The 19,896-nt window shown below is 41.2% G+C and overlaps 1 protein-coding gene across 2 annotated transcripts in view; it reads left to right on the top strand.

Moving 5' to 3' along the window:
* The window catches only part of RYBP (RING1 and YY1 binding protein), a 42,041-nt gene that overhangs the window by 14,273 nt on the left and 7,872 nt on the right, over positions 1 to 19,896 (top strand). For both annotated transcript variants that reach the window (XM_015641379.3, XM_015641378.1), the window contains 2 exons: positions 19,430 to 19,606; positions 19,721 to 19,819. In XM_015641379.3, the coding sequence (XP_015496865.1) occupies positions 19,430 to 19,606; positions 19,721 to 19,819 (276 nt within the window). The remainder of the gene's footprint in view (positions 1 to 19,429; positions 19,607 to 19,720; positions 19,820 to 19,896) is intronic.

Genomic DNA, 19,896 nt, shown 5'->3' with positions numbered 1-19,896 from the left:
TGCAAAATATCATTACAATAGTTAAGTAATTAGCCCACTGCATGACTTAGCAGGAGGGATAAATAATGCATGTAGAATTGTGTTGGAGCTTGCAGAGAAGGTCCTGGCTGGCAGAGTGGCTGGGAAGAGCATGTGGCTGAGGAGGAGGGTGTCTGCTGGGTCCAGGAGCTGGTGGCTGAAACCTTTCCTGTGAGGAAATGCACACCAGACCAAATTTTCTCTTTTCCCTATAAATTTGAAGGTGGCCATTGGGAAGTCTTCCTTTGCTGTGTTAGAACAACTTGGCTCCTGCTGTTTCCCAGAGCTGTCCCATGGACAGCGTGTCCCAGCCCCTGATGGAGATGTGGGTCTGGTCAGCAGGAATATTGGGCTCTTTTTGCAGCAGATGAGGAGTTTGATTTGTCTTCCTTTCAGCTAGAACTGAATATTCTGAATCTGTCAGTTGCTGTCAAGAGGATTGTACTTTGGATTAGTGAGCTCCTGGAAGCAGTTTGAATCATTGCAGTTAAAAGCACGCCGAGCAGCGGTGTAATTAATAGTTATATAATGTACCCAACAAGCTTAGGAAGCCAGGATGTAACCAGGAAAGAAACACAGCCCTGTGCAATCCCTGCATTGCCTGAGGACCACTGTGCATTTAAAGGATGATGTTTTTTGTCCCAGGGCCATTATAGTCAGGACAGGTTTGTTGCTGATGTGTCAGTTCCATCACGAGACTTATGGAGGCATCTTTCTGTACCTTTCCCTTTTCTCTGATGTCTTTCTCATCAGGCCCTGCTCAAACCAAGAGCATTGCTCATGTTAAGCTTGTTGGAACTATTCTTTGCTTCTGTGTTTGCAGAAATCTTTGGCTGCTGTGTAATTGTGGATGCTACATGAAAAAACTCCCCAGCTCCTGAGAATAATACGCATTAATACACACACTCTGTTGTGGAGTTTTTGAATAGACATTTCAGGGCAATTATGCAATACCTTTCTGCTGTGCAGTACCTGTCAGCCCTTAACCACTTGTGTTTTTAGAGGAGCTGAAATGGCTATTGAGCCTTCCAGAGTAGTTTCTGCTTTGTGACAAGCTCAAGCCTGTCAGGCAAAGCTGTGTTTTTCAGCAAGGCAGCAGGTGAGCCTGTGCACCTCAGACCTCCAGTCTTGTAGGGATTGGATTGGAGGTGTACCACTTTCAAGTATTTTATATTAATGTCTGTGTATATCTTATGCACACAGAGATGGTGATCAAAATTCTGAGGTGTTGCTCTATCTAATTCTGGGTGAGTTTGATAAAAAAATTAATGTAATTTTCTTCCTTTAGCTGACTGCTGAACACTTCAGTTGTCTTAAAACCTTTGCACTCCAATGTCTAAAAAGGTTTTTTTCTCTTAGCTGATGTGTAGGTGGGATGTTTGGAGACATGGTTTAATGGTGGACCTGGCAGTGCAGGGTTGGACTGGGTCTTAAAGGTGTATTCCAACCTATGTGATTCTGTGAAAAAGGGAGAATTTTACTGCTACAGAACTTAGTATTTCTGTTTCTAAGAAGGCACAGGTTATAAAATGTGATTGGTTGGTTGGTGATTGATTAGAAAGTAATTCTCATCTCTAAAAGGAGCTACTTTATTTTAAAATGGGATGCTACTGCTAAACAGATGTAAGGCTGCCTGCCCTCCTGGTTTCTATCTATATTGCTTCCCCAAGTCAGTTTGCTCAGTATTCCCTGCCACTGACCTTGGATAATTAAGAAGAAAGTCTGCTGTTCTGAGAAGATAAATGCAGCTTCTGTTTGGAATGAGGCTGATTAGCTGAGTTGTGAAAGTGTAATTTAATGTCTGTAGTTTCTGGCAGGATGGATCCTGCCTCTGCCAGGCTTGATGTCCCTCTTCTGCTCCCTGATACCCAGCTGAAGCTGTTGCTGAAAATCCCCTGGGCTTCCAAGATCTAAAATTTGCAACCTCTTCAATTTCCAACAAAAATGAATTGAAGGCTTCTTTTCCTTTCTGAATCACTGACACTTTCAGCATATTCCCAGTGCAGCTAGAAGGCTGCAGTTGTGCTCCAGGTGTGGGTTTGAGATTCTTGCTTGGAGCAGGTGTTGGTGCACGAGGCTGTTGCTGTTCCACAGCAGGGCTGATGTCACTGCCAGCCCTGTGCACAGGGGCTGGGTGGAGACCAGAGAAACACCAGTGGAGAGGAAAGGCTAAGTCACAAAAACAACTAAAAAATCAAGCAGAAGAAAAATTTTTTCAGACCTTTGAAAATACTTGTCAAAATTCATCTGTTGGACAGGTCCCTTGCTCTCTTTGTTTCTCTGTGCTGCTGCTTGGGCTTCATTTCTTCTGTTTTTGCTCTCTGAGTTACTTGGATTGTTTGTAGCTTAAAATACCTGTTTGTTTACAGTGTGAAGGCTGTTTGTTTTTTAAACATCTTCATGATGATCATACAGTTGCATGGTATTTTAGTGGGCTTTTTTCTTAGTCTAGGTTTTCCACATGAGACACTACTGTATTTGCTCTGGCAAAGTACTCCAGGCTGAAGATGGTTCATAAAGTTAAAGTTGCATTTTAGTATCTTTTCTGGTTTTGTTTTTCTTTAGCTGGTGTTAGCCTTTTCTTTAGGGAATATACTTTGGTGGTAAATTGTGTATTTTGTCAGATTGTCTTTTATTATTACACAGTGGGGAACTGTTCCTGATGGGATTTTTGGGTGCTGATGTAGTGGCAATACTTATCAATAAGATTTTGAATGGCATGTGGATACTTAGCTTTTGAAGCCAAATCTGCAGCCTGAAAATCTTCAAGTCATCATAATCTTCCCCCCCTACAAAGGTAGAAATTTATTTGGGAAATTGCATAAGGCTTGTTATGCAAGCTGTCTCTTTTTAGCCTCTGTGTAAAGTGTATTATAGAAAAAAGTGTTATTTTTTTTCAAATTCAGGCAGCAAGTGGCACAAAAATCTCACAACTGAGAGGTTTTAATGAAGGTTGTGTTGTGTTTGGAGCAGAGGTAAAGCAGAACTGCCCACAGCTCCAGCAAATGCTCACACCTGTTCCCACCAAGAGATTCAATTCCCACCATGCATCCAGTTCCAAGGAACAGTGGTTGAGTGGACAGACTGTGGATAAAATCAACGTAGGTCTGTTAATTGCAATACATTTTTCCTGGAATGTTGCTAGTAAACAACTTCTTAAATGAAATCTATCCATCCAATCTTACTTTACATCTCATTTAAGGATTTGCTGCTTACCCTAAGTTCTAGGTCATTTTTCACATGTCTGTGCATGTCCTGAAGTAACTCATTTTCTGGACATCTCTCCCTTTCCTCTGCAGGCTGGCTTTGTTTTTGAGTTTCCCTGAGAATCTGGTTTGAAACAGAATGAGCTGATACAGTGAAGTATTGCTGGGGTTGTAGGAGGACACCAGACCCCTGGTCCACTTTGCACCTTTAACTCCATAGCATTAAAACACTGTGTGGCTGCTTCCCAGCATCAATGCCTTATGGGTTTTACATTCAGGTTTTAGCTGTGTGCCTTGAATAAATCTGTTTAGCTGGGGAAGGGTTGTTTCATGTAATATGTCTGAGTGGAAGAGTTACTTGAACAAAAGAGACTTAAAATGAAGCTGTTAATTGTCACAGCCGGTGACTTTTTCTGTGCATTGCTGCCAGCTGAGAGCACTTAAAGCTCCCATCTGAGGTATGAGAAGGCCCATGCCTCTTATCTGCACCTCCCTAAGTAAGGAAAGCAGTTGTTCAATTATTCTCTATAATTAGTGTGCTTCAGTGGGTAGGCAGGTATTAGTTATTCACAGCCTCTTTCACTGTCTCCTGCTTTTCCAGGAGTGTTTGCATACCCCAGTCTTCCTTCTCTGTCCTGAGGCATCTGGGTGAACCTTACCTGCCAAGAGCTGGGTAGTGGATGGGCTGTTCCTAACAGTTGTGAAAAGTTTACACCACTACAAAGATCAGTCCAGCTGATAAAAGAATGTCTTACCTAGGTTGAAAGAATGTGAGAGATGCTGTGATTTCAATAATGAATGAAGTATTTAGAATAACTTCTCCAGTTTTCTGTGGTTCCCATGAAAGGAGGCTTGCAAGTCTGAGGGCTTATTTTTCAGTCTCATGAGGTTGATTTAGACTAAGGTTATGTCTTCCTGTAGATATTATTGAACTTAAACCAGCAGGTAATCACAACCTCAGTACTACTGTTAATGCTGCTTTCTATAAAATGCTTGTTATAAAGGATTGCAGGATCCAAAAAGTTTCTCATCACTTGTAACCCAGACAGGTTTGTTGTGCACCTGTGTGTGATGTGGAGGGTATGTGCCTGTAGGTTTAGCATAGTTTATCTGCACAGAGAGCTTTGTGGTCTGTAAAACTCTTGACAGAATACTTAGACCCTGTGTTAGAGGAATTACACTCTCCTGGGGGTGGACCGAAGTGGAATATATGATCTGATGTTTTTGCTGTTATGGAAAAAGAAATACAGAAGATTTTGTTGCTGAAACCTGTGTTATTAAAAAAGGTGAGTCTGAAGCTGTTGTGGTGATTCTTTGTTTTTTAAGCAGTGAAAAAATAGCTTGTCGAAGGCTTTATGTCCTGGTTTTGCAGTGGGCATTGTAGATGCTGCCCATTATCAGGTCAGCTTCTTTAGACTTTATCATTTGAGGTTCTTTTATAAGCTTATCAGGTATTTTATGTCACTACATGTCAGTCATTGAGATGGTAGCCTTTGAAACCACATCTGCTTAGATTAAAAATCAACTTTCCTGAGAAAAAACTTTTCCTTGAGACTTCTTTTGCCAAGTACTTTGATGGGAGTCTATCTGCTTTGGTGAAACCCGTGTTTCAGCTCCTACTGCAAAGAAAAGAACTGTTGGGGTAGAACAGTGATGGAAAAGCACATTGCCTTTATGCTGGCTGGGTGTACCTGAGATTAGGAGAATGAGAGTCCTGGATTTATACCTTAATGCAAGCACACTGCTCCCAAAGGAAGTAGAGCAGAGAAGAGCACTGCTGTGGATGTCAAAATGAGCAGAAGATATTCAGTATCCAGGTTTTCTGCTAAAAAATGTATTTAAAAGGTTCATGTTACTCTTCCTTCAGCCCTGATCCCTCAGTCAGTCCACAGCCTGTGTAAGGCAAAGAAGTTTGCTTGAACCTGGTGGAATTGGTGTCACTGAGGTTAAACTTCATTGTAGGATGTATTGTCTGAAACACCAGCGAAGTGCATTTGTCTGTGAGCAGAGAAGCCAGATGCTTCCCAAGCATTTGGTATCCGCAGCAGCATCTCTGGGAAATGCCTGCAGCCTCCAGGGAAGGAGCAAAGGATTCTCTTCTGACTCACACTGGGAGTTTTTTAACCACTGTGTAAGTAGCATTTAAGCTACATCAAGCTTTAACTGTGTAACTTGTTGGCTTTTCCCTCTTCACCTCCACCACCTTCTTTGAGCTTAATGTGACACTTGGGGTCAAAACCAGGAATTCTTTTCAAGGAGGCTCTGAGGTGATTTGTTACCTTTTCCTTTGGAGAAGACTTGAAGCTTTTTCCAGGTTCACAAGGACACGGCTATCTGTGTTTCAAAGAGCAGCATGGAGTGGCTGTCAGGATCAAGGGCTGCTTGTTGGTTTTGGATGGAGCTTCCTGCCCGTGCTGCCCTGGCTGCCACCGGGAGAGGGAAGAAGCTGAATAAACAGGGAAACTGTGAAATAAACAGAAACAAAAGCAAACCAAGCCCCTGCCTCGGGGTGTGGGCTCAAGTCAGTCAAGTGGACTTTCTTTTGTTAAAAGGAGGCACATAGAAGCTTTTCTGCTTTTGGTTTTGTTTTTTTTTTTGCCATAATGATAATTTCCATGTGTTTTTCTGTGGTATTTGATTGCTTTCAATTTCTTCCGAGGAAACTTAGCGGAAAAGAAAAAGTTTGTGTTGCTGCAGATGAAGGGGTTGCTTCAACCTTTCTTGCCACACATACCCCAGTATTTTTAGTAGAAATGATCCATTTCAGGTAGTCAGCTTAAGTCTGCATGTTTTTCCAAGTTACTACTCAGCTTTTAAAGATGTTATTAGGCGTTTTGGGTTCCAGGTCAGGCTGTAAATATTCATTCTGAGACTTCAGTACTCAGAACCTTTCTCAGTGTTTATTGTGAATGACAAAGCTGCCAATGCACTGGTGCCAACCCCTCTGGCTTTGTGGGTTAATCAAGGGGGAATAGGTGGGTTTGGGAAGCAGGAATGGCAGGAGCAGGCAGGGCTGTCTCATGTAGGCAGTGCAGACAGATGGGGGAGGTTTGTTTGGTTTGAATCCTGGCACTTGCTGCTGCTCTAAAGTGATGCTGGAGATTACGAAAAGAGATGGTGATGAAAAATATTTTCTTGTTTTTCCTCTAGACGGTTCATATGTGTGTAATTGCTTACAAAGTTCTGCTAACCCCAGAGCTTGTGCTCTTTTACTCCCCAGTTTTGGTGCAGAGTGAGGGTAGGAGCTCCTTAGGAAGTGGTTGCTCAACTCCTTTTTCCGCAGTGCGTTCGAGTAAAAACAAGGTTCTGTTTTTAGCTTGCTTTAACTTGGAAATTCTAGTGATAAGCATTTAGCTGCACAAATCCAGTAACAAATTAGAGGAAGAAGCAGCATAACATAGTAGAATCCCACTGAGTCATTTTTGTAAATCTCCAGAAGCAAGTAATTTCTCTAATCTGGTAGATGTGTATCACCAGTGGGGTGTAGTCCCAGAGCTCAAAAAAAACTTACCCTGTAGTTAAATGGAAATAAACCCTAACCAAGGGGTATCTTAATAAATACACCTGAGATTGAAGTGCCTGGGTATTGTGATGCTGGGAGCTGGATGATTCTCTTAAACCAGAACCCAACCCAATGTAGCCTTAGTAGTGTCTTTCCTTAAGTTGTTTAGTTACCGTGTTTGCTAATCTAAAATAATTGGTGTGTGTTTATTAGCACCAAAAAGTTGTAATATGTTGTCTAAAAATACCTGTATATAGTTAGATAGTTGGTAGTTTTATCCTTCTCTGCTAATATAATTCACAAAATCTCTGTTACATGACATCAGAATATAAAGTAGAAAGTCTTGGTGTGTCAGGGCAGTGTGTGTTGTCTGAGGAGGTTGTAGAGGATGTGCCATGTGCTGTTCTTGAGCTTTCTGTTCTCTTTTGTTGTACAGAGGAAGTGAAACTTCAGCTGTATTCTGAGTATTCTTTTCTTCAATTTCCAAGTAAGATCTCTGCCAGCTTCTGTATTTCATTCATCTACAAACCAGTTTCACTTTTGTGACACTTGTTAGTTACACATGATGGTAAATCTGCATTTATTTGCTATTTGCACATTGTGTGGTATTTCCTGCTGTATATTCATCCTGTCAGAATTTACAGTGGGATTTACAGGGCTGATGCATTGTCTCATACCTAAAAATACCTCAGTATATCTTTTATACAGAAAAATACCCAAGCCTCATTTCTTTTTGCCCTGACTAATTGCCAGGCATAGAGACAGTTTAACAACCCCTTAAATCCATGAGTGACAACTGACTTGGTCACAAATAATTTTTGAGCCCGTATCTCTGAATTTTCACTGTCATTAATTAGTTTTACAGAAGGTAGGTTATCTAAAAAGAAATTACTCAGAATCTACGCATTCTTGATGTGCAGATTTTGAGTCATTGCAAGACAACAGTCAAGTGAGGACGGATGTTTTGTACGAGAAAGGTTCGAGTTGACTCTCCAGCCTTTGGTTAAAGGATGGTGCTGGATGCTGCTGTTTTTACCTCACGTATTTGTCTCTCGGAAATCAGACAAACAAACACCCAGACACTCACTTCTGTGCCTCCTTTTCCACCAGGGCTGGGAAGTGAAGTAGCTGGAAGTGTTGGGAGCCGTGGGGGCCCGTTTTGCCCCGAGCCTGTGCAGATGACAGAGTGCATTAGGCTGACAAACCCACACGTGTTGCGGGTCAGGCAGGCTGCCAAGAGCTCCGCGCTCGGCCAGCGGGGAGAGAAGCATTAGGAATCCAAATAATCCGCACATCAGTCTCTGTGTGCTGCCTGGTCAGTGGAGACCGAGCGAGCGAGCTGTGGAGAGATTGTGGGTATTAAGTGGGATGGGTAATGAAAGGCTGTGCTGGCACTGATGTGAGAGTCTTTAAATGGAAAATGACTTTAAATGATGGTGCCAGGGCAGTTGGAGTGATTTGCCGCTGGCGCGGGATCACAGTGTAACTGGTAGCTTTCAGTGAGACTAACCACTTCTCCAGGGTGGAACACCAGAGTTGTTTGAAGAATTAAGAAGCAGGGGGGAAAACAACTCTTCACTGAATTTACTTGCTTTCCCTCCTTGGGACTTGTACCAGACTGATGGCAATTCAGGATTTTGGTTGGGTGTGTTCATGTACGTACAAATAAACACAAGTCATGAGAATATATGCAAAGCTGCAAAGTAGAAGTCATCAGGATGAAAACTGGTAGGACAATAAAATCAGAATTTAGGCTCAAGACTATTTTATCTGAGAACTTTCTTGAAAAATCAGTTTGTCTGGACAAGTAGTTATCATTGTTATCCGCAGATCAGAAGTTGGCTTGCGTAGAACTCGGAAATGTTTCTGTTGTAATTAGTTGTTCCTGGCTTTTTGTTGTGTAGGAGAGCACTCTCTGCAGTTTTCTTTACAGAAGCAGCTGTGTTGCCCTGTCCTACATCATGCTAGGCACATACAGGTAACTCACGCTGGTACTCCAAGCAGGAGCCGAAGTTTACTAAGTAGCTTCTCCTAAGGCTTTCTAGCTAGTGGGAGGAAGAGCTTTCAAACTGAGTATTGTAATATTGTTTCCTGGCAAATTTTGAAACCATCTGGGTCAGTTCCTCACGCCCAGGAGTAATAATTCTGAAAGCAAAAGTTTCAGTGCTCTGGGGCTGTGTTGTTCCCACAGTGCCTGCACAGCAGCTATCGACAGCAGCCTGACTCTCCCTGTGGCTTTCCCGGGCAGCAGCAGCGTGTGCAGGATTGCTGGAGCTGGACATCCCCAAATGTCACTGGTACATCTGTGTTCACTTATCACATTGTGTTCAGAGAACACAATGGAGAAAAAGAGCTCCTCTGAGCACATGGTGGCCTTTTGAAAACGCATGTCTGCCTGCCCCGTCCTTCAGAGCGGCTTTTATTTCTTGGCGTGTTTAGAAAAGCAAGCTGAGTTATTGAACAGTGAGGTTTTCTCTAAACCTCTGGCAGTGACCTTTTCACTGCTGATGGGGCTGGGACAGTGGTGTGAAGGGGTAGGTAGGGTACCACTTACTGGTACCAGTGGGACCAGCTCCCTGAGCTGCTTCCCGGGCAGTGTCTGCTCCACCTTGGAGCAGCCCTGATGTCTCTCTGAGTGCAGGCTGCTGCAAGCTGGGGCTTTGTCATGGAGCTGCATTCCTGGCTGTTCAAGGGCTCTTGAAATGCTGCTTTCATATGAAAGGAAATCCTATCATTGATGTTCTTTTAATAAAAAGGAGGTTTGGCTTGCTGGAAAAGCTCAGTTCTTGCTCTTTTAGGTAAAGCCTCCAGTGTCTGATGTAGCTGAATTAAAATTACTACCTTGCTCAATTGGTGGTTTTTTGGTGTTTTTTTTCTTTTTTTATGGCATCCCATGATATTTAGGGTCTATTAAGTCTATTCAGAATCTGTTGTAGAAATGGTAGTTTGTCATTTTGCTTCTCTCTGGACTTATTCTGCTAGGTAAATGATAGAGAAGTCTTAATTTTTAAGTGTACAGTATTCCAGTGTCATGCAAGCATAGCAGAATTTTGCTCTGATGAACTAGGCCATATATTTTGAGAGCACTTTGCATGAGTTGCTTAGAAGAAATTCTTCCATTGTTTTTAAGGAAAGCCATTGTGCCTTTCTATCCACTGGTTGGGTATTCAAGTGATTTGCATTTCTCAAACAGTAAATATGTGTATTTAAGCACTATTCTCTAAGTTCTGGACTGGTAATAGGGGGTCAGCTTGAGAATTTAGCAGACTTTTTTTTTTGTAGGGAGCATATTTTCTCTGCATCTCTCCTTTTTCTTCCTTGTTTTCCAAGTTTGGTCTCTCTCCTGCTGTGATTTTGAAGTGTGAGGCTTGAGTATCCCAAAACCTGGAGGCAGATGCTCACAGATGGGACATGTCAAGCTGGATTATATGTGACAATTTCCATTATTGGTCAGGATTTTGGTGTCTGAAACAGAAATGCATATATTGGCTGCAGTAATAAGGTATTTTTATAACAGCAAGACTGGTATTCCTAGTTTCCAGCTTTAGCACTAAAAACTATTATTTTCTTCATATTTTTGTTATTTGAATTTATAATACAATAACCATAAGCAGTTGCTTTGGGGAATCTACATGTTAAATTTTTATCAGAATAATTTATCCCCTCATGCTGCCCAGCTGCACTCTGTTTCCAGGAGGTTTTGAGCCAGTGTGCTTTTCTCAGGATTACACATAACTTAATAAACAGCGAAATAAGAAGTATTTTAAGTAATTGTTTTTGTTGTAAATCCGTGTATTTTATTATACACATCTTGCTTGCTGCCAGCTTTATGAACTGTTTTCAAATTTTTGCTAGTGAGAGCAGCTTATTTTTGTCAAGCAAGTAAAATGGCCTTAGTTTTATCATCATTCTGGTGCTTGTAGGCAAGTAAATTTTGTGCTGAGATCAGTGATTTTCCATAACAAGTTTGTAAGTCCCTGTAAATCATGGAACATTTGGTATTTTGCAGTAAGGTATGGCCATAGATGAAAACAGCAGAAGCAGCTGCATGATAAATTTTCCTCTTTGAGAGTACGAAGTAGTGATTGGAATTTTTAGTGATGGATTAAACTGAAGCTCCAAGTTGGATCTGTGATGGGTCAATAGCACAAGCAGGGCAGTTGCAGTAAGTTTCCAGAAATTAAGCTTGTGCAGCACTTGCAACATAGAACTAAAATTATTGGTGACCAAGGAAATTGGCATACCTAAGCGGAATGATTTTGGAATCTCAAGGCCATCTTTTTAAGTTTGGGCTCAGGATGATCTTTACATTTCCACTTGCATCTCATTTCAGTTGTGGTTTTTGTGTATATTCACACAATTTTTCTGTTGCTGTAGAACTTCTTCCCTGTAAATGCAGTAAATGAATAGGAAGCAATGCTCTTTCTGGAATTCATAGCCTGGACCTAACTACTGCTGGTGGTAGAGGGCAAGAAGGGGAGTTGTAAAGTTGTTTTTGTTCAGCTGGAATTTAGGGTGATGTTGCAACTGGGAGTTGATGCCATTTTAATCTATTACATATTGCAAGTTTTGTTTTAAGCAGAAGAGATGTATTGTGCTGTATTTTCTTAATTTATGATTTTTGTAAAGTGGGCCATTAAAAAATCTTAATAGAAACCCTTTTTTCTTTTTTTTTTTTAAAAGTAAAATAATGGAGGAAGAAATCATCTGAAAATCTGTATTTCTGGCTATATTTTAGTCTTAAGGAGTCACAGAATCCTGGAATAGTTTGGGTGGGAATGTACCTTAAAAGTCATCTTGTTCCACCCCCCTGCCATGGCCAGGGACACCTTTCACTAGACCAGGTTGCTTAAAGCATCATCCAACTTGGCCTTGAGCACTCCCAGGGAGAGAATAGTTTGTATTTAGTCATGAATCAGAAGTAGTAATCTTATAGTATTTGTAAGCATAATGAAGTTGTGATCACTTGGACAGTTCTGCTTCCCCATCAAATGAGACAAAAATGGTCTTAAAACATGGTAAAATTGGTGTTTTGCCAATTCTTTACTAATTTTACACTTAGTTAATTAAGCGTGTTGAACCCCTTATTTAAGGAAACGTTGCTTTTTTAATGAAAGCAGAAAAAGCTATTTCACACATTTCCCCACTCTAGTCCTTAAAAGATGTTCCTATTGGAAGTTAATCCCAGCAGATGAACGCAGAACAATCCTTAGTTAGAGTACACAGCTCTTCAGCACTGCCCTGCTGGGTGTGGTGTGTAAATATATTTATTTATACACACCCAGAGCTCCTGCTGACAGGGAGCTGGGGGGCTGCAGTTCCAGGGACAGAGCTGGGACAGACTGGGAGCATCCAAGCAAGTGTTTTCCAGGGATTTGGGCTAGTCAGAGACAGCAGCTGTGGGATGAGCATCTGCTGGGCAGCCTCGGGGCTTTCGCTGGCACTCATTAGTACAGATTAGATATGAAATGATCTGCTTAGATGGGTGCTACAGGTGAGCAGGCAGGTGAGGCTGCCAGCACCAACTGTGCTTCCAGGCAGGCTTTTCCTCTGAAAGGAGGAACGGCAGCCTTTCTTCCAGAGCTTCAGCATGACTTTTGTTTTGCCTCCTGCAGATACAGTAAGTTAAATTTCATGGTATTAGCGCTTAAGTAAACGTCAGGCTCTGTTCCAATAACTGATACTCAGTGTTGTTACTCATCATCACTGCTATTTTCAATCCTCACTCTGGTAGCAAAGAAGCCTGAAGAACAACTTCTGTTTAACTCTTGCTTTTGGCTCTCTGTTCTCCAGAGTGTACAGGAGCTGCTGTTCGCTGCTGTCTTGAAACCGCTCGGTATCAGGAACTCTCCACAGAGTCACATCAGAATAAACCCGTGGTCCAAAACACATGCACCATATAGTGTTAGCTATCTCTTTTTGAATGATTTTAGTGTTGTGTGATAGGCATGGACAAGGAGCAGAGCCTATGGGACTTGGCAGAACAGACCCAGGTTTGTGGTCACTCAGGTTCAGCTCTTTTTGACCAGAAAACCTGCTGTGTGATTTAACAGTTTCCCTGTGGGGAAAAAAAAACCCAAAACAAACTGAAAGAGAGGCCAAATGCTTGCAAAAATGCAAACAGTGATGCTTCTTTACTGAAATTTTTCCAAGAAAATCCCAAATAGCCCCATTTTCTGGCTCAGGGCTCCTTTCTTGTTGGCAGCCCCCCACTGTGTCCGAAGTCCAGCTGTGCAAGAAGCACCATATAAGATGTTTCTTAATTTGATAGGAAGTGAATGGTCCAGATTCACTTTCATGACTGCATTTCATTTGCAGTTTCTAGTTTTGTACTGTATTAGAATGGGTGTTTTGAGGAATTCTGTGACTTCTTCATTTTGGGGTGGCAAAATTCTGGTCAAACTGCTTCCGAAAACATCTTACGGCCCTGACTTCAGAGTTTTGTAATAGGATTACATGGAACAATGTACATTAAAAAAAGAACTGGAAAGGTACTGAAAAACCTATAACATTGTGCTGTTGAGAAGTCATAGTGAAATAGTTTATAGAGCAGTTCTGGGACTCTCTTAGAACTGTTTTTGAATGTTTTCACTAAGAAGAAATCGGAAACATGAGCTGCAGAATCTGTGCAGTGACAACACTGGGAATAAATCTCTTTTATTTATAGGCTTTGATTTGTAAACATGCCCAGATATTTTTAAAAAAGTAATGCTGAGGCTCCTGTAACAAGCAAGAATGGAGTATTCTTTTTACAGGCATCATTCAGAGTCTCAACTCTCCTCTGGTGGTACTGACCAGACACTTCCCAGCAACCAGGAATGCTTGTCCTGTTCTATAGATGGAGGTGACAGCTTGCATTTAATTTAATAATGTTCTCACTCTTATTTGATCCAAAAAAAGAGTGAGAAAAAATAGAAGAAAAGTATGTTTACATCCAGAAATACAAAGAACTGGCAGCTTTATGTGAGCCCAGTAAATACTAACTGCTGCAAATAATTTTGAACTTTATAAAGTTTATAAACTTAAGTATGGGATGGCGTGGGGGTGGGGGAAGATTGTTCAATTTGTGAGAAGTGACCTGAAGTCTAAAAACTTCTGGTGGACAAACAAAAAGTTTAAAACACTCTTCAGAAATGTGAACAACTCAAGGTTTGTTGTCATGGCTGGGAGTAGTTATCAGCAAAGCTGAGGCTTCTTTATCTCTGTTGCCTGTTCTTGACTCCTCCAAGGAGGTGCAAGACAGGAACTGGATGGTGAAGAAGGATTGAGCAGCTGAGCAGTGTTTGGAGGTGGCTGTACACTTTTAAATGTACTTAGTTTATTTTGTGACAAATAGTTGCTTTCTTTGGGTGAAGCTGTTGTTTCATTGTTTTTTCTAAAATATTCAGACTTGCACTCTGAGTCTTTTAAACTTGTTGCTGTGCCCAACACCTGGGGCCCACAAGTGGGTGTTCCTTAGATGGTCTTTTGTATTTTTAAACATCTGTCTTCCAAATAAAAACACAGTGCTAGCACATCAGTGTTAAAAGAAAAATCTGTTCTTCCACCAAAATATTGCTCAGTCTCTTATTTCTCGCAGTTTGTCCTTCTAGTCTTCTTTTCCTGTTGTTTTGTTTCCTTGGCCATGTGGAGAACTTGGGATAAATGTGTACTGCTGCCATACTGCTTTGCAGTTCTACTCTAAGGACAATGTGTCCATTCATCCTTGTTCTTGTTGCTAAAAAGGACCATGTGGTCATCACAAATGAGCTGGAAAATACTCATGTAGGAATGGGGGCTCATCCCATCATGTTTATAGCTTAATTTCTCCAAAGCTTTGGTTCTTCTGGATGTAAAATTCTTTTGAGGAGATGTTAATTTAGTTTGTGCTCATGGGTTAGTTTCTAATCCTGCTTCATGCTCAGAAGGATGCTTGTTGTATAAGTATTTTGGCACTGTTTTATAAACACTGTAAATACTTTTAGTCTTGTTTTCTTGTTTTTCTTTGAGCAAAGATATATTCATGTGTGACTGGGGTTATTAAAATAATCATGTGCTTCACACTGCACAGTGCATGAAACACATTTTCTCAAAGCACCGCGGAGCCGCGGAGAGGTCGGCTGGTATCACCGCGCGCATCAAAGCCAGAGCAGCATGAAATTATCCAAATCCTCTCTACTTCACATTACATGAGGCTTTTGACTCTGAAATCCCACTCGATGCCACTTTCATTCTCCTGATAACATAGTTTTAGGCAAGTCAGAGCAGTTGTAATTAGAGCCACGTTCCTGGGGATTGCCGGGGTCCCTCCAGGTCTGTGTTTCCTTAGGGATAAAGCCCAGTCGTTCCCTGGTGTCTGCAGGAGACGGGTGCCTTCCCTTTTCTCAAGGCAGAGGGGCCAGAGAAATCCCAAACAGACAGAGAAATTTAAGTCACATGAAAAATGAGGTGCAACTTATCCTCCTATATCCCTCTTGAAATCCAGGTCTGAGTAACTCCCATGTTGGATGTGTGGTGACTTGTGCTGCTGCACTCCTAAGCTTGCTTGCAGAGGGGTTATGAGTGCAGCAGCAGAATTCCTGGGTGTCCATGCTCTGGATTTGGTTCTGAGGCATGCTTTAAAGGGAAGCTTTGAGATACAGAAGGAAATGCAAGTAGTGAAACACTACTAGCCAGAACCTTAAAGTTACACTTTGCTTTTTAATTTATTAAAATAGCCCAGCATTGTATGCAGTGAGCCCTTCAGAAAAGTTTTGCATTTATTCCACTTCCCATGAGTGAAACATCCCAGTGTCACTTCATGGCAATCTGAGGGTATGATATTTACATATATATATATATATATATAATATATTTGCATATAGTATATATTTGCAGGCACTGTGTTTCTGTGAAGTCTGTTACTAAAAGGTAGTAAGGATTATTTCTGTGCATCATTTACAGGAGTTCATGGTGAAGAGACCCAGGTGCCACAGCCATTCTTAGAGCAGACAAATATATTTCAGCTTTTTTATGCAGGAGTGTGTCCTTGCTGCAGAGGTCATGTGTTGTTGTGCAAAATGTCTGCTTCTGGGATGTAAACTACAGTTCAGTTAATGTGAAACAATTTAATTGTCTGTACATAACTTTGAAAGCACAGTTTAATTTTGTTTAATTGCTCTTAGTTTTAGAGGGGAAGAAGACAGTCCTCTCCATGTTGTAAAAAGAACAATGGTGTGCATTTGTTTGTCACAGCAGTGTTGGATCTTTATTTAGTCTTTACTCAGATTGTCACCTAAATTAGGTCAAAATTGCCTAAGCAAAGCATAATATTACTATCATAAAGAAATTCAGGTAGGAGAAAACACACCTATTTCAGATACTTACATTGAAAATTCAAGAACTAAGTCTAAAACTAAGTATTGCATCTCTTCAGTTTTTGGGAACTTGAGGCCTTTTAGCTGTGGGTAGTGTTGGTACTTACCTTCTAGTAGGTTACAACATAGTTGTTCCTTAAGCATCAGTGCTGGTTAGAAAGGCTGAAGAGGCTGAACTAGGGTTTGATTTTTGTCACATAAATGTATCTGAACACGTCAATGTTGCAGAAAGTAAACCAATGAGAAGATTTTGAGATGAAAAATGTTTAATATTGTTTCTGTTTTGTTTATTCTTACATATAAAGTTTAGAAGTAGTTGCAACTTTCTGTTCAGATTGTTCTACTTAAGTGATAACTACTTTAATATAATAGTCATGTATTTGTGTTGAAGCATTCACTTTGGAGGTGGCCAAATCATTTTTGGTAGGCAGGGAAACTTGGAGTAAGTTTTGGAAGTTGCAGCTGCTTTACTCAATTGTGGTTCCTATGGTTATAGTTTGCTGTGGTTAAAAATGTGCTGTTCAACTTGCTTTGCTTGGCTTTTTAGTAAAGGGCTTTAAACCAGTGTGTCCTGGCTGTAGTGGCAGTGTGGGCCTTACTTGAAGGATTTTATTACTCCTATTATTATTACTATTACTATGTCAGTTACTTAAATTCCTGGTTTTGACCCTTTTCCTAAGCTTGTTGCTGGTATGGGTGAAGCAGTCAGATTAGGAACTGGAAAGTTGTTGGGTTATTTGCATTGTTTTTAAAAAAATCTTTCCTGATAGTGCAGCAGATCTTGAAAGATGCTCAGTGTTGACCAAAGGCTCAACAGCTTTGTGCTCCCTCCCTTGTGGCAGGGCTGGTTCTCCTTCTCACAGGTCCCTGGCTGCTTCCACTGTTTTCCCTTCCAGTTTTGGCTTTGCCCTCACTAGCAAACCATCCTGGTGGGTAAGAGGAATATGTAAACATGGATTTTGGAGAAGTTGTGCTGGTAAGGTCAGTGACTGGCCAGAAAATTATTAAAGTTAATAAATGCAGTGTGCTGTCACAGGCACAGATAAGGAGCAGAAGAGCATGGGGCAGTGTCTCCACAGGAGTGCTTTAAGGCTGGTCCTTTTGCCATTCCATCCTCTGGGAAAATACAGTGGGACTTATTTATGTGGGTTTGTTTTTTATTTGAGTTTGCATTTTAAAATTTGTATCTCTGTTCAAGGAGTGCAGCACTCCTGCAACAGGAAGGGCAGGCTGGGCAGCTGCACAGGTTGGGTGCAAGGCTTGGAAATCACATCACATGTGATTTCATCACATCACAAGGAGCACATCAGAGTTGTGCAAAGTGGGAAAAACTCTCAGATTCATGAATTGGGATTTCCCGTGAGTGGCTCAGGTTTCTGACTTAGCTGGTTGTGTAAACAGCAAATGATCTAAGTCTGGGCAGAAGTGGCAGCTTCAAGCAGTGAGGTTAATCATGTATAATCATGCAGGGAGATGGTATCTGCCCTCTCTTTGAAGATGTCTTGACATTTTATCTTTTTTTCAGTAGGTGGTGAGCAGGTTGCTTGACACAAGTTACTGTTGTCAGCTTTTAGTGTGGTTGAATCAATCTGAAAATCTTTTCCATGTAACCAAACCGCTTCTTTTTACGTGTTTATTCTCAGTCACACAGACAGAAATTGCTGTGTACTGGATTTCAAGGATGTTAAATATCTTCACTGTTCTGTGGAACAGGTAACTGCTTGATCTGATCTACAAAACGTTTCAGCATCACAGTTATTTAAGGCTGAAGACCAGATCATTGTTCACTCAGATGTGTATGCAGATCGTAGCATCAACTGAGTTACAGTTTCCATGTTGGGTGAAAAATCCAAATACCAGAGGTGTGAGATGGATCAGGGGCCTGATTACAGCCTGGTGCATAGACTTTATAATAATCTGTGGTGGAGAAATTAAATACTTGGGTGTATCTGGCTTTAGTAGGAACATCTTGGTACCATTACACAGGAAACCAGTACCAAGAGAGACTTAGCAGATACTTGGATTTTCCCATGACAGGGAGTAGAAATTCTCTGGGTGTTCCCTTGTGTTTATCAACTCTCAGTGCAAATGTTATGTGTGAGCAATTAATGTTTTATACTTCTTTTCAACACATCACACCACTAAGTGGGTACTTGAAGCCTCTCTAGATGTTTGTAGTAAAAGCTGGGTGCAGGTACAGAGCTCTGCAGCACAAACCCCTGGGGTTCTGTGTGCCAGCTGTAGAGCTGATGGTACTTGGGTGCAGCTTTCACTGACAATTTGCTGTAGTCTGATCTATATGTAGAACTTGAATTGTATTTATGAACAATTTAGCAACCCTGGACAAGCCTGGGCAACTGTTGCAATTAGTATTTGGATTATTATAGATGACTAAGGGAGTTGATTACCTGATTTAGTTCCTCTCCCCCGAGTGTGTGGTCACAGGAAGCATAGGTCTTTCTGGAGTGTTGAAGGGATTGAATCAATCATGAATAACCAAAGTATTCAGAGTATAAATTGCTCTGTGATATGCCAGGGGAGAACGTTTTTGAGTTGTCAAGGGAGGACATTAGAGTTTGGGTGAAGAATGCAGGGGAGACAGAGGTACCAATTCCTGTGGGATGTGAGGATCAATAACTAAAATATTGGTTACATGCAGAGCTCCTTTCTGCATTAGCCATGATTTGCAGTGGAAGCAGCATTTGAAAGGCAGTTTGGGTCTGTTTTTTGTCTGAGCACACTGGGGACTGGGGACAATGGTGTGAGGACGGTGTGTCCGAGGCTGGCACGGCCCTTCCCAGTACAAGTGTGAATGCCCACTTGTCTCCTGTGCTCCTGCCAGCCTGGCCCTTGGGACAAAGTCATCTCAGTTACCTTCTCTTGTTCTTTGTTATTTGTGCAGCCTTTGCTGCTGCTGAACCAGAAGCTGATTTGAGAAATTGAACTGAAGGATATGAAGGAGGCTGATGTTTATCAGGAAACTTTTTTGTCACATTCTGTTCCTTTTCTTAAAGTGCAGCCACAGTGTATGGCTGGCAGCTTCTTGAAAGCTGCTTTTTCATTATTGTTCCCCCCCTAAAATTGGCTGTGATTTCATGACATAGATGAAGGAAGGGAGCATTATACTTAATAATCTTAGATGCTAAAACCTGATGAAACAGCAGTTTAGAGTATTTCTTTCTTTTAAGGTTTCTGTCTTGTTTGGTTACAGCAGTAGTGATTCACATCAAATAAGGACATCCATTTGGTTCTTTAAGTGGAGTGTTCTTTCTCTGGTTGCTGAAATAAATCTTCATACTGCTCTCACTGTAGTTATTTTTACTGTGTAAGACTGACTATAGATCTCTCTCTTTTCATTGTCATTATAGAAAACCTAGAATAAACTCTCAGTTGGTGGCACAACAAGTTGCCCAGCAATATGCAACACCACCACCACCTAAGAAGGAGAAGAAGGAGAAAGTGGAAAAACAAGACAAAGAAAAACCTGACAAAGAGAAGGAAATTAGTCCAAGTGTTACAAAGAAGAACACTAACAAGAAGACTAAGTAAGTTTGAAGGATGCAGTGTTAAATGTGATGTGATTTCAGTAGCACTGTGCATTGGTTAATTGTGCAGTTAAACCAACGTGGTAATTTCCCTCTTCCCTCCAATTCTCACAGACCAAAGTCGGATATTGTGAAAGATCCTCCTAGTGAAGCAAACAGCATACAGTCTGGGAATACTACAACAAAGACCAGCGACTCAAATCACACTTCAAGGTAACTCTAGACTAAAGTTGAGCCTGTGGTATCTGAGAACTATGTTAAAAAGCAAACACTTATTTTTTTGATGCACA

Source organism: Parus major, chromosome 12 (genome assembly GCF_001522545.3).
Source record: "Parus major isolate Abel chromosome 12, Parus_major1.1, whole genome shotgun sequence".
NCBI lineage: Eukaryota > Metazoa > Chordata > Aves > Passeriformes > Paridae > Parus > Parus major.
The sequence above is the reverse complement of the archived record's forward strand: the minus strand, read 5'-3'. Positions and strand labels throughout refer to the sequence as shown.